Source organism: Magallana gigas, chromosome 3 (assembly GCF_963853765.1).
Source record: "Magallana gigas chromosome 3, xbMagGiga1.1, whole genome shotgun sequence".
Lineage (NCBI taxonomy): Eukaryota > Metazoa > Mollusca > Bivalvia > Ostreida > Ostreidae > Magallana > Magallana gigas.
In genome coordinates, this window is record NC_088855.1 from 58,855,659 (window position 1) to 58,871,150 (window position 15,492).

General features: G+C 33.4%; 1 protein-coding gene across 1 annotated transcript; it reads right to left on the minus strand.

Annotated features, from left to right (window-relative positions):
• Nucleotides 1-14,558: 14,558 nt before the first annotated feature.
• On the minus strand, nt 14,559-15,485 carry LOC117693034 (uncharacterized). The gene has a single exon (XM_034482962.2). It carries the CDS (start codon nt 15,483-15,485, stop codon nt 14,559-14,561), a length of 927 nt encoding a protein of 308 aa, XP_034338853.2.
• Nucleotides 15,486-15,492: the final 7 nt, after the last annotated feature.

Below are 15,492 nucleotides of genomic sequence, written 5' to 3' on the forward strand. Positions count from 1 at the left end.
TTTGTGCAGGCGATTTCTCAGAGATGGCACACTCGATTTCTTTCAAATTTTCAGGACTTAAGCCTCGTTATCTGAAATTTATACCGCTGCAACAGATTTTGAAAATTCACTTCCGGTCGGAAGTTATCGTCGTTTTACGATTTTTAAAAGTCAATTTTGTCTGTCACGTTTCTCAAAAACGAGCAAAGATAGAGATCTGAAATTTTCAGAGATGATAGATCTAGTTTTTTATATCATTTAATGAAATAATGAGAGGTATGTCCAATGCACGATGTTTTATCAATATTGTCGACATTGCAATGTTGGCCAATATCGAGTAGACATTGTGTTAATATTATATTAACATAACTATTAAATTTGCATTTGCAACGTACCATTTATATCCTGTGTACATTTTCGATATCGCAATGTTGACCAACATCGAGTCGACCTTGTGTCCACATCGTGTGTCTTGTTTCCTGTTTACATCGTCGACATCGTTGACATCGCAATGTTGATCGATATCGGGTCAACATCGTGGGTACATCGTACCTCTTCTATCCTGTTTACATTGTCAATATCGCAATGTTGATCGACATCGAGTCGATATTGTGTATACATCGTGTGCCTTCTTTTCTGACAGTTGACATTGCAGTGTTGATCAACATCGTGTAGACTCCGTGTCTACATCATACGTCGTATTACTTGTTTACATCGTCGACATCGCAATGTTTATCGACATCGTGTAGACAACGTGTCTACATCGTACCTCCTATATTCTGTTAACATCGTCGACATTGTCGATATCGCAAAGTTGACCAACATCGAGTCGACATCATGTCTACATCGTGTTCCTTCTTTCCTGTTTACATCGTCGACATTGCAATGTTAATCGACATCGAGTCAACATCGTGTCTACATCATACCTCTAACACATGTATATTATGTTTACATAATGTTTACATTGTCGACATTGTCGATATCGCAGTGTTAACCAACATAAAGTCGACATCGCAATGTTGATCGACTTCGAGTTAACATCGTGTCTACATCGTACCTCTTATATCCTGTTTACATCGTCGACATTGTCGATTATTCAATAATGACCAACATCGAGTCGACATCGCAATATTGATCGACGTCTACATGGTATGTCTTCTTTCCTGTTACATCGTCGACAACATTGCAATGTTGATCGACATCTAGTCAACATCGTGTTTACATCGTACCTTTTATATCCTGTTTACCTCGTCGACATTGTCAATATCGCAATGATAACCAACATGGTGATATTCTATATGTCTTACAATGTATATTTCTACTTGCGATATAGACAATGTAAATTCAATATTGGTTCAACATCGTCGACATTGCGATGTCGACAATGTCGACGATGTTAACAGCAAAGAAATATTGGCAATGTTGACGATGTAAACTCGATATCGGTTCAACATCGTCAACGTTGCGATGACGACGATGTAAACGGCAAAGAAATATCAGCAATGTTAACGATGTAAATTCGATATTTGTTCAACTTTGTCGACGTTGCGATGTCGACAATGTCGACGATGTTAACGGCAAAGAAATATCGGCAATGTTGACAATGTTAAATCGATATCGTATAAATATTGTTTACATCGCGGTGTTGACGATATCGAAAAAGAAATATGTATTGGACATGAATGAATAATGAATGGCGAACCATGCAAACACATGTATATGATTTATAAATGAGCCTCATAGTAGGTATAACAGAATGTCCCTGACACATGTTGGTGGTGATTATTTGTTCAACGTCTTTTCAAGTAACATTTGCTCTCTCTCTCTCTCTCTCTCTCTCTCTCTCTCTCTCTCTCTCTCTCTCTCTCTCTCTCTCTCTCTCTCTCTCTCTCTCTCTCTCTCTCTTCTAGTATCTACAATAGCTTCATTAATATCCTATTTGGTGTTCTAGCTTTAAGTCATAGAACGTTAATGTATACATAAATCACAGGAACTGATAAACGGTTAGGCATGTTTATAATATGAAGTTTTGATAAATAACTTTACGTAAAAAATAAAAAATTATAATCCAAAATGTGTAATTTGACGCAAAAATATCTTGAAATCAAATACCACGAAGATTATACAGCAAATTTCAGTTGATTACCAGTCCCGATTCATGAAAAAAAATTGATAATCCTATTGAATTTTAGACTCAAATATTTGAAAATCTGTTTAATTTGCAAAACAAATTTCAGTATGAAAAGTGTTTTGTAATATATATTCTTCAAACATATTGATTTAGTGAACTCTTGGAATGACTATCAGGAAGATAGTTTGTTTGTATGAACGTTCGGGTAACACTTTAAAGCATTTAGAAACTATACTTTTTAAAGTGAAATTAAAAATGATTTGTATGGAGTAGGTGATTCAAAGTTCGGCTAATAAGAAAATGAGATTGGACTATATCTTATTTGTTTAAAACATCTTGCGATTCCGTTTTGTAAATGCTCATACTGCATCTGTCTACTTGTAAATTATTTTCAATATAAAAACAAACGTCTGATAAATAGTAAAGTTATTCAACATAAGTTTGCATATTTTCTGTTGGTTTCATCTCATTTTTTATATACATATTCGTATTGCACACGGTACAAAAAATGTTGAAAAACGCTTAAAACGATGCAAGATAATATATCTAAAATTTGGATCATTGACCTCATATGACAAAATGCACATGGCGGATGTGATCGGTCAGCAGAGGATGCTCACTCCTCGTAGGCACCTGATCCTACCTCTGTTTGAATTTGTATTTCGTTTCATCGATTTTGAGATGGTTCACGGTTTGTTATTGTCATTTTTTCATTGTATGGATTTCTAAATCCTGTATGAAATAAAATGTGTTTCCATAGTAACATTCGCATATGGGCTGGAAAAAAAGCACCCAAGAACATATTTTTCTCCAAAAAAATATACAAACTTGACTTCTATCATACATATTTATTACAAGAGTAAAATCAGATACTTTTTTGAAATTTTTCTTGAGTTTCGTGTACAAACTAAAATTTTTTAAGAGAATCGTGTATTCACGGAAATCCAAAATTAGGATATTTGCATAGTTGATCTGTTATCAACGGGGAAGTAATTTTTCTGATAAAAGAAATGTAACACATTTGTTTTCGTCTTTTTTTGCATAAAAATAAGTTACATTTAGAATTCTAAAAAAATCCTCTTTTTTGCAGCAGCAAAATTCAAATTTTAAAAATGCATCTCAGACTGTTTTAAATTCTACAAAAATATTATTTAGTTAGCTGACAGTACCGGCTTACTAGAAAAGGGTACGGATAATTAAAGTAAGTAGAAATTCATTAAATAAAACAAAGTTCAACGAGATAATGAAATAAAATGATCAGACCTCGAAAGTTCTTCCTTTTATCCAAAATGGTTTTGATCTATGTTGGGATGCTCCTGATAGCAGGTCTAATTACAAACATTTGTAGTTCTGCTGAAGATTTAGAAGACGGAATCTGCGATCGGTACTCGTAAATTTGTTGTATTCTTTGTAAAATAAAATTGTTCACATTCTTTCTGTTAGAATTTCCTAAAAATTTAGATTGCGTGTGAAATGAGCAATGATGTTTTTTAGAATTATTCCACAGTGCTGTACAGGCTTTGTTTACAACGATACTTTAATGCAGTGCATTGGTAAGTACATGCATGAACATTGTTTTCTTAGTGTCATTAAAGTGTTAATGTGAAAAATAAACGCACTACCATCTTTAATGTTCAATCAGTGTAGATTTTGTTAGCAACATGGTTTTTAATTGGTTCATAAATTCAATATTGGACAAAAGCGAAAGTGGACGTACTGACCATGTATTAACCCCTTTAAGGTGAACTACAAACCATTAATTAAACTTTAATGATTTAACGTTTCACAAAGCATCACACCTTGAATAGGTAAAAAAAAGATGGCTTATAACTTTACGGATGTGACGGCTTGACAATGATGTAAACTTTGCTCATTGTGGCTGCCTTTGGCCAGTACTAGTATTCTTTTGCTATATAAGCAAAGTGGGCAATTTTAACCAAAATCCCAATTTTTTTTTCATTCTAGCTTGTGTCGGAAGATTTGGTACAAATTGCAGTCAACGTTGTCCTCATGGGTACTATGGAAGACGGTGTACGGAAACCTGTTCCTGTAATATCAGCCTGTGTGATAATGTGTTAGGATGTCCGGAAGCTGCATCGGGTAGGTGGGTTTGAATTGGGTGCTGGGTTGAAAGCAACACGAATTTAAAAGATATCAAATGAATAATTTATAGATTTGGACAAAGACGGAAGACCAACGTTAGGGCTGTTTCAACAGCTTGCGTTGTCTGGTCTAGCAATCGTCATATTTGTGCTGATGGCCATACTTTGGAGAGTTTTTTACGGGTAAGAAAGAACTTTATGAACGTCCAACGAAACATTTTACTGTGTTATTTAAATGTCTTTATTTAAACTGAACAATAAAAACAGTGCATCCGTGGTTTCATCTTCTAATATTGCATTAATATTATAATTGTCATTTGCAGATTGCAATCAAACACCAGGATAAGATTTGGTAATAGCAATAGTACACGAAATGGAACGAATAGTACGATAATCAAACTCTCTCTTTTTACTTCCCTCTTTCTATGTCTCTGTCTGTTAGTCTCTCTCTCTCTCTCTCTCTCTCTCTCTCTCTGTGTCTGTCTGTCTGTCTGTCTGTCTCTCTCATTATAACGCCCAACTTATACGCCTAATCCATTTTGCCGTTGACATAATTTTAGATGAGGGCATGATGGCCGGTTCCTTGGTTAGATACTCTGATGTTGGTCACCCAATGAAGCCACCGGAACTAGTTGTAGAACAAAATGACGTTATATACGTAAATACGATGATGCTTCAAAAATTAGACAAAGAAAGGAAGGTAAGTGTGCAAATGTTTAAGACTGTTTGTAACATTTTAATCAATCTTTAATATGACTTTAGAAACCTAGACGTTTTACCTTTAGATTTTTTTATAAATTGTAAAGACTGTAATAATATCTTGTAAAATTTGTTAACTACAATAATATTATGTACATATTTTTTTTCTTTCTCACACTTTCATATTCATTTAGTTGTAATATTTTGTTGGTGTTTGTGAACAATGACCTCTATGCTTAATTTTTGCAGAGGAAAGGATTGAAGCTTGACCAAAACTGAACATAGGTCCGTAGGACGTATGAGGCTTGATAGATCATACAGTTTAATTAACCTTTAATTTATTGCATGTGTTCTGTTTTGCGTAAAAAGAAATATTATTTTGTGGAAATTAGGTATTATGAAAAAGTCATTATTCTGCTTGTTTCATGATTTTGAGTTACAATGTTGAAAAATGTATTATACTAATTAAATTGAAATATAATTTACATCCAATCTATGTTCTTACTTTCTATTCAGAAAGATATTGTTTATTAGGAAGAGAAATTGTTTGCCATATTTAAGTACTTGTATGAAATTAAAGACATGAATAATGAAATAAAACGTATTTAAACACTGCTGGTTCTAAAATATTTAATTATGTTTTGATGTAAACATGTATGATAATTAAAGGGGATCTTGGAGAAGTACATTTGTACTCATATGAATATATTATATCAATATGGGTACAACCTCTATGTTTTGGTATGACAAAATCATTAGCTGAAAAGAGTGGTTTTATTTGGTCTTTTTTTACTCGAAAGAGAACATTCTGTAAACGTCAACGTTAACGAAAACGTTCACTATCCTGCATATTGCAGTCCATAGCAATAGACAGCATTTCACATGTTTACGCGTGAAACTTAAAATGATAAAGCTTAATATATTAACATGTAACATTATAGACTTCATGATGCGGATATACATCGAAATGTTCTGTATTGGGAAACAGCAGAAAGAACTGTAAACTATAGCAATGAAACTCAACATGTGGTCCAAAATTAACATTACAAAAAGCAAGAACAACACGAATGTCAGATTGACATCAATATTTCGATATCACTTGAAATCCAAGCAATACAAAATGGAGCAAAATCCAAAATGTTTAAACTGATGTAAGTTTAAATTTCAAAGTTCGAATGGTATACGGCATTTTTCATAAGCCATAATAAGACTTGTTTGTATCCAGTATTATAAAAGGTTATACATTTGTGAAACAGTGAACAAATATACGATTGTCAAGTTTAATGATGTTTCATAAAGAGATACTAGCAAGTTTTATCTGTTTGGGTATAGGTTTTCACAGGTAATTCACGTCAATAAACATTTAAGAAAATAATTGAATTAAGGAACGAGTCGTTTTTCTATTTATCATGTAATTATCGCTTTAACGTGCACCAACAAGACGGAACAAGACAGCTTTAAAAATAATGTCTTATTCGAAGATTATAAAAGTCAACAATAATGAGAGAAAAGAAACGAGTGGAAACCCCTCTCCCTTCTCTATTGACAACTGCATGAAAATGATATTTAGTTTATTGTTAAAAGCTATTGCGTATATAGGACGCATATGTTTTAGTTGGTATTTTTTGGTTGACAAAGTTATGAAATAAATGGCTGGATACAGACGGGCGATCGTCATCAGGATGTCAATAAAGATAGTAAATAATTACGCGCTTTTAGATTTGTAAACTAGCAGTTTGTGAGTAAAATTTAGACAAAGTATCAGACAATTGCAAAAAAGCCGAATTAACATATATTGTTACAACTAATTCAAAATCATAAATTTTGGAAGCTTATTCGAGGAAATCCAGGACAATTACAAATTCAAACTTTCAAGACCCCGTCTTTCAGTACTCTCAGTACTTTGATTTATATTGTTAATATGGGAGAAACCGGTCAAAACGTTAAAACAAAAATAGAGTAAATGTGAAAAAACAAGATTATTTAAGTAAAAGTTAAAAAAAATATGTGTTATTTCAAAATATTTAGATATATACATTTAATTTATAATAAAAAAAACACATAGAGATATCTAATAGGAAATAACTTGACTGTTTGAATTGTCTACTTCTAAAAGTCCAAAAGTCAAAGAGAATAATAGAAAGGAATACCATCGAGCTCTTCCTTTTAGATCTTTTTGAAAATGAAAAGCATTGCATTGTATGTGTTTGCAAGTATTTGTGTAAATATATTTGTTCTTTCTGATGAACCTGCGGATGAAAGTTGTAACTATAAAACGTATGTACAATTTCATCGTTTATATTTTGTTCTTTGTTTCCAGATATAATTAATCATAATAAAACGGTCATCACTAGATTTTTCCTTTTTTGCTATCAGATTTCTCTTAAAGTGTTGCGGTAATGACCTTAATGGAACACATTTGGATGAAGCCAATATAAAGATATGCCGAGGTCTGTTACCTTATATCTATTCTAAATTAACATCTTTGACAGAGATGTTTTTGGTCTCAATATTTACGAAACTATTTTTTACATTTACATAAAGATACAGGATAACATTATTAAATGTACCATTTGGTTTTTTTTTTATTGTAGCCTGTATTGGACGTTTATGTAGATCAAAGTGTCCCCAAAGATATTATGGAGAGCATTGCAATCAATCCTGTCCCTGTGATGCTGACCAATGCGACGATGTGTCTGGATGTCTGTCTACTGGTAAGTGGATGCATAAAATATCTCCGTGTTGTAATGGATAACTTAAGTCATTATTCTGCACAGAACGCAATAGTTTTTAGTTGAAAAAAGAGACCTATTATAGTGAAAATAACTTACTGCTTTTATATGTTTGTGATATACGATATGCTTCATAAGGTCGGCAGATTTTTTTCGGATACTGTTCGTTACGTTTTCTTTATCATTTAATATTTATTCGTTTGATGAGATATCGGCGCTTCTGATTGGTTGACAAATTTCTCTGATACCCGCATCAATAAAATCTTTGCCGGATCTACTTTTCTCAACTGTTCTGATCGAACACGATTTAAAGAACGGGAATTTCAAAAATAAACACTGTCAACAAAATGTAAAGTTGTGTCTGTTTAATTGTCAGTAAATTTATAAAACATAAAAAAATGAAAGTTTAACCGTCAAAAATAAACAATACACATTATTAAATCCACGAAATATGAAATTGTCTTTTACGATTTTGTCTGCTTGGGATCAACGATCAACATTTACTGCGAGGCTTGCTGTTCCAATTCCAGGATAATTATAACGAAACATATAGGCCTCTACAATTTCACGGTAAAATTGCTGTTAAAATTTGGTAACGATGACTTTTAAATTAACCCACGTACATGATCAGTCATCAGAATAAGTATCGTAAAGCAAAGCTAAGAGAAGTGCATCAACTCTTCGGCGTATTCCAAGCGGCATACCATTTAAGTACCTCACTGGCTATCTTTAGTTATCAGAACGTTTACAAAAGTCGGACATATATACTATAATTTGTCGACTAATCAACTATTTTCCTCCACGATCCCGTTTCCTTGCCCGATTATGCCCAGCTGCATGTTCCAGCGATCCCACATTAAAACCAGTTTTAACAATTTTTTCTGCAAATTTAATAACATCACAAGCTATCACATATATTTTCCTTTCGTTTTAAATTCATCCGGTTCATATTTTAACTCACTATTTGTGTTTAACCCATTAAATTCAGCTCAATGGCTCGGCATCAGCTGAAGGCGCATCCATTTTGAATATTGTTGCTGTTTTAGTTTTGTATCCATACGCGCCGCTTCATTCACATTATTCACATTTTATGATTTGAAAATGTTTTATCAAATGATAAGGAATGAAGACAATAATTTTTCTATTGAGTGACGTATCAAAGACAAAAATGACCGGAAAACTTTACCGGTCAATGTTTTCTTTGATACGTCGATCAATAGAAAAAATATCTTCATTTCTTGAATATATATATCTGTGTATTGTGAATATGATGCAGATGGTTCTAATTTTTAATTGCTTTATAATTTTTATGAGAGACAATTGGGTTTTCAATTCATTACGAAATTTGGTGTTGAATTTATTGCATGTGGCTTACTGAGTAAAGGTATACTTTTGATCTTGAAAAAAAAGTTGATATGTGCAATCCATTCTTGATTTTAACTTCGCAAATGCTTCTTCAAAGAGATTTTTATGATTGAAAATAAAACTTTTTTGATTTTTTACAAATCTTTATTCAGTTATAGGTCTGATTCAGATCAATGCACAGTAGTTATGCTACTCATTTAATACTTTATTTAGATAAATTGTTTCACATATTCACTGATTTTTTTCAAGAGAAAACGTCTTCATCTGTAGAAAAAATTTCCCTAGTACATGTTAATCCTAAGCATTCTGTTGAATATTTCTTTAAAAATTCTCTTTCTTATATTTGCTGAATCTAATTTTAGCGCCTTCCTCTTTTGTTAATATAACTGTAAAGTGAAAGTGCTATCAATTTTCTCATGTATATGCAATTGTTCTGTTTGACTACACAAAATGTATACTTTTAAATCCTTTCACTGTGAAACAGAAATTTGGAGACTAGCTAAATATGTTTAATCAAATATGTAAAAATACATATATAGGTATTAAAGTGAATGTGTTCATGAATTCTATGACAAGTAAAATAATTCACAATTATTCTCAATCAAATAAACGATAATAAGTGTATAATCAGACAAAATAGTTTTTTGCCTCTTCTCTTTGTTGTTATGTAAATGAGAATGTTTTTGGAACATGCTATTTTTTGCTTGAAAAAAGGGTAACTATCATCAAATTTTAGGGTTGCATAACCGAAAACCTGTAGGAATGGTTTTAGAAATTTCTTTGTCTGCATCAATATTCATCATAATGTTGCTCATTGTTGGAATACTAAGAGTCGTTTACAGGTAAGACAAATTTGACTTTAATTACCATACTTGCGCATAAGGGTGTGGTCACACGGTGTGGTTGTTCAGCAGCTTTTTCGATTTGATTTTCTTATCGGATTTGTTTTTTTTAAATAGTAAAATCAAATCGTTTGACCACAGATAAAGCTGAAAGCAAAATCTAAAAGTTTGAAAATCCCTTATCCTTATTGACCACACGATGTTCTAAAGAAGTGAGAGTTAATATCGGACGTCATTCAATTTTCAAACTTTCAGATAAGGATAAGGGATTAACAACTGTTTATTGATTAAACTGCAATTTTAAGATCGTATCGCGTGGTCACCTCAACAATTGGGTCAAAATGATTTACAGTACTGATCAGACCCAACCTAACACCAGAGTATACCCCAACTAAACCCCGGGTTTACTTTCTGGGTTTACTTTGGGTTAACTTTTTGAAATTTTGGGTCCACTCGGAGTTTACATTGGGTTTATTCAGGGTTTACTTTGGGTTTACTCGAGAATTGCTTTTGGAGTCAACTATACGCACTGAAGTTTGAAGCAGACCTATATTTTATTTAATCATCCTACTACCTGTGATTCCTGCCCCTTGGATATTCCAAATACACGTGTAGTGTCTGCTTTCAGGGTATACTTCTGATCGGGGTATACTCTCTGTGTCCACTCTGGGTTTACTCGGGCTTTATTCTGGGTTTACTCTGGGTCCACTCTAGTAAACCCAGAGTAAACCCAGAAAGTAAACCCAAGGTTTAGTTGGGGCTTACTTTCTGTTAGGTTGGGTCTGATCGGCACTGTACCTCGCAAGTCGATTTGAAATTAGATTAAAAAAACATATGATTAGATCAATTCTAACACACACACACACACACACACACACACACACACACACACACACACACACACACACACACACACACACACACACACACACACACACACACACATCTATCTATCTATCTATCTATCTATCTATCTATCTATCTATCTATCTATCTATCTATCTATCTATCTATCTATCTATCTATATATATATATAATGACTTGAATGATACATCCCAGGAAAAATAACACAAGCTACCCAGAAGTCTCTACTGGAAGAAGAAACGGTTTGTTAATTATCTCTTTTTTCCCCTCATATTCCCGTTTTTTTTTTTAATATTTAAGGCTTTCTATATTTTGCCATTTTCTTTCAAGTAGAAGACATTACTAGGGATTCACCAGTAATCTATGCTGCCGTCGTGCGTCCTAACAGGAAACCAGTCAGGAGTGTGGAACCGAACGACCTAATGTACGGAAAAATGCCAAAGCCGCAAAAACCGAATCAAGGGAGGTAACAAAATACAAACACTTGCCTTGTTTCATTTTAGAAGTTAACAGTTTGCAAAGATAGAATTGGCTATTTAACACTCCAACACTGATATCATAGCCTACCTAAAAAAAACTTTGTATGATTTAGCCAGTGCGGAACTTTCACAGTATAGGTCATGTACTCGATACACATCGTTCTATTCTTATGTTTCATGTGCACCTTTGTTTAGGATTGAATAACTGCTTGGTCAATTACTTGAACAAATACAGTTTAAATTCGTTTACTATCAAATAGCCAAAGTGTGAATTTGTAATTGGCTGAGTGATTTCAAAATATGAATAAATAAATAAATAAATGAATAAACAAAGAAACATGTAAACATGCAGACATCGCCGACAACATAAGCTTTATAATGTTTGACCACAAGCTTACTTGAGCTAGATGCTTGAATGTGGTGAAAAGATTTTTAAAAAGTCCTATTCAAATTTTGCAACAGCGAAAAGCATTGTTTTTAAAGTTTTAAAGTTTAAGAAGCATTGAACAACCTCAATGTATTATTGTACAATGTAGAAGACGGCATGATATATCCCTCAAGAATGTGAATTATGTTTAAATAATAAATCTAAATACCATTCTGTATACTTTTAAATTGTTTATACCTTTTTATGCATATTTGACAGGGACACAAACACGAAGAAATGCCTTGATATCAACATCAGTAATAATCCAGCAGGTGGTAAAGTATATACTATCCTAATCAGAACAAGATCAAACAATTTGATTATCTATTTAATAAGCAAAATTATATCAGAAATTGTAACTGCTCTTCTTATGTATGAATATTTGATATCTAATAGAGGATCTGGGAATTGGTTCTTCGACAACCTACTCTTTTGTGAGAAATCCTGACAGGACATTGTCACAGGATTTAGGACAGTGCAACCAGAAGTATGGGAACATGACGACGCGTATATAGACATATTGCAGGAGAACATTATTCTTAATAGATAACCATTGTATTTTTATGAACAAAAATATCGATGTACCTTCCGCTTAAAGTCCTGTGCGATATGTTATATTATATTACTGACTGTTTCGACTTTCATGAGTTTAATTTGTAGATCACATTTGTTTGTTAAAAAAAATGTGAAGATGTATCTAGCATAACAATCTATGTTTTGCTCATAAAACTAAAATAATAATAAAATAATTCATCATGTATGCTTTTATCCCCTTTTTTCACCTTTTCCCATGAGCTGGATGTGATATATTTTAAACAATATTTTATAAAAAAAAAATGTGCTACTTTCCGAATTAAGGTAATATAGCACACTCTTATCCTAAATCACTGTTATATGCCTATATTGTCCAAATATTGGTAATTACTAGGTTTAATTAATATGACATTATGCTTTACATAAATTGATTGTCTTTTTTTCCTTTTTTGGACAAAACATTAAATGTCTATCAAACAACTGACCAGTGTTTGTAATCCACGTATTCTCTAATTATATTTTCGTTAACATTATATAAGTGAATTAGCATTTTCATTGTTTGCCTCCCTAACGAATTAAACATGTCAAATTACTTAAAAAATATGTGAGCTATATCGTGTATCGCCTTATTTTTAAGTCAGTGAAAAAGAACTCCTTGGGATTCGCAAGAGCTCCATAGAAAAGTCTTGTCACTGTCAGGATCCCATGCTTTTTTCATTTTGAAAAATAACTATATGGAATTGTATAATTTTTGTTAGGGTCTTGACCGATTCTGGCATATCATAGTTAAGCTATAATTGATATTTTCAAAGATAAAAAAGTTATAACAATATATTAAGTCTTGCATACTGTAGATTCCTTACTTCCTGCAAGTCATTAGTTTTACGATTCAAATATTTTTCATCCAATCGCGAGAATGTAAACACTATTTATTGTTTTGTAAGGTCACGCATGTATGATTGTGGCATCCCGTAAAGTGCCTTAAAAACAGTCACAAGTAACTGATACTGAATTCAAAATACCAACAATAAAGATACATAAGCACACGGATTATATATATTCATGCTTTTATGTCCTTGTTATGATCCTGGTCGCTGTATTTTAAATTCTCTGCAGTCTTGATTTGCATTTCCGTAATCCAGTCTAGAGGTAACGAGTGAATACACTAAGGACTTACAAACATTTTCAGCGATAAGTTTTCAAATACGACCAGACTAATATTAAATCATTCTGATTTTTTCCTTTATTAAATAAATCGTTTCGTACAATAAAGACTGTTTAGTTAAAATATTAAATATTTCAGGTACTGATACTCTCAATAATGCAAGCATATTTAGTGTAATTGTGCAAGATTTTTTTTTTCAAGTGGGCATGATAAATTGATTATATGTTCTACCCGATTCACAGTCATTCTTTCGTTGATAAATGTATAAATATGTTTTAAGGTGCGACCGTTGGGGCAAACGCATCCTGTTATTTAATATGTATGTATATACGTATGCTGCCTATGACCTTCACAACAACTGAGCAAGGTCAGTTGCAGTGGTTTAACCTTTATTGATGTGTGTACGAGTGGTTAAATCTTAAAACATCTTAAAACATAACAAAGCGTTCATTAACATACACAAATACAACTAAAAAAAGCACAGAAGTACTGTGCAATACAAGAAAGATTGCATGACTAGATATTTGACTATTTTGGTGTAAAACAAATGAACTTGATCTATTTGATAAGGAAAATCCACATTTTACAACATGCCATTTGCACTACATTTTCGCGCGGTTTCTGAATGTAAATAAACAGCCTAATACACATGTATACTTGTCATAATGCACTTAATTATTCCTACAGTTTTCTGTCAATGTGTTTAATCTAAATACTATAAAAAGTTACAAAATGTTAAGTCTAATGATGAACCTGTTTAAGCTTGAATACACTAAACATTGCTATAGAGAGATTCTAAAAATAGCACACTGGTGGCAGATAAACAAAGTCAAAACCTGCATAAAAATATCGCCTTGCAAATCAGAAAACATATATATGCATTCATAGAAATTAGACATATTACAAATTCTACTCACTCCATTGTGCTCCAATACTTGTCAAACAAATGAGTATGTGAAAATAGATGCAGCCCTGCTTGGCTACCCGTTGCATGTACACTGTACAACTTATCCGGAACATGTGGGTCAAACATAAAATACAAAATACAAACAATGCAGATATAATATTTCCGGAATAAATAGACACTTCACTCACCGTCTTATATCATATTGATATAACAAATAACTGATATTGAACTAACACAAATATATCACTAAAATGAAACTGATACACAACGTAAATACATGTACATGTAATCACTATACCAGAAGAAGTACCATCTCCGCAATAGGTCTGGTTTAGGTTGTCACCTTTCCATCCTTGACAACACGGATGACAGCCTTTCGGACCAATTTGTCGTTGCTCTCAATTGGGCGCTCGACTATCCCCAATGGCCACATATTCCTATGAACATCTTTCTCGCGCAACAAAACAATGTGTCCGGTCTTCAGATTCTGTTTGCTAGAACACCATTTACGTCTCCTCTGTAAACTCTCCAAATAGGTGGCACGCCACTTTTTCCAAAACATATCAGATAACACCTGGACATGTTTCCAACTTGCAGAGTACATATCTTTAATGCTCAAATGGTCCGAGATTGTTCCAATCTCTCCCTGCTTCTGGGTTAGTAAAATGTTTGGACTCAATACTATAGGAGACGATTGGTCTGTATCAATTGCCGCTATCGGGCGAGAGTTAAGAATTGCACAGACTTCGGCCATAAGCGTAACTAGCACCTCATGTGTCAGATCTTTAGGCCCTTCTTGAAGAAGCATAGAATCCAAGATCTTGCGAGCACTGCCAATAGCCCGCTCACAAACACCCCCCATGTGAGATGCATGGGGAGCATTAAACAACCAGGTTGCTCTGTTATCCTTCAGGTAGGTCTGGACCATGTTGTCTTCGACATTTATCGCATTCACATTGAGGTCGTTCACGGCTCCAATAAAATTAGTGCCCTTATCAGAGCGAAAGAGTTTAACTGGACCGCGCAAGGCTACAAAGCGTCGTAGGGCATTAATGAAACATGAGCTAGACATGTCCTCTATAACTACGATGTGAGCTGCACATGTGGTTAGACAAGAAAATAACACAGCCCATCTTTTGCTCTGAGCGGACCCACCACGCGTCTTTCTGGTAACCACCGGCCATGGACCAAATACGTCAAGTCCTACAGATGTAAATGGGGGTCCTGGGGTGAGCCGATCCAAAGGAAGATCTGCCATCTTCTGC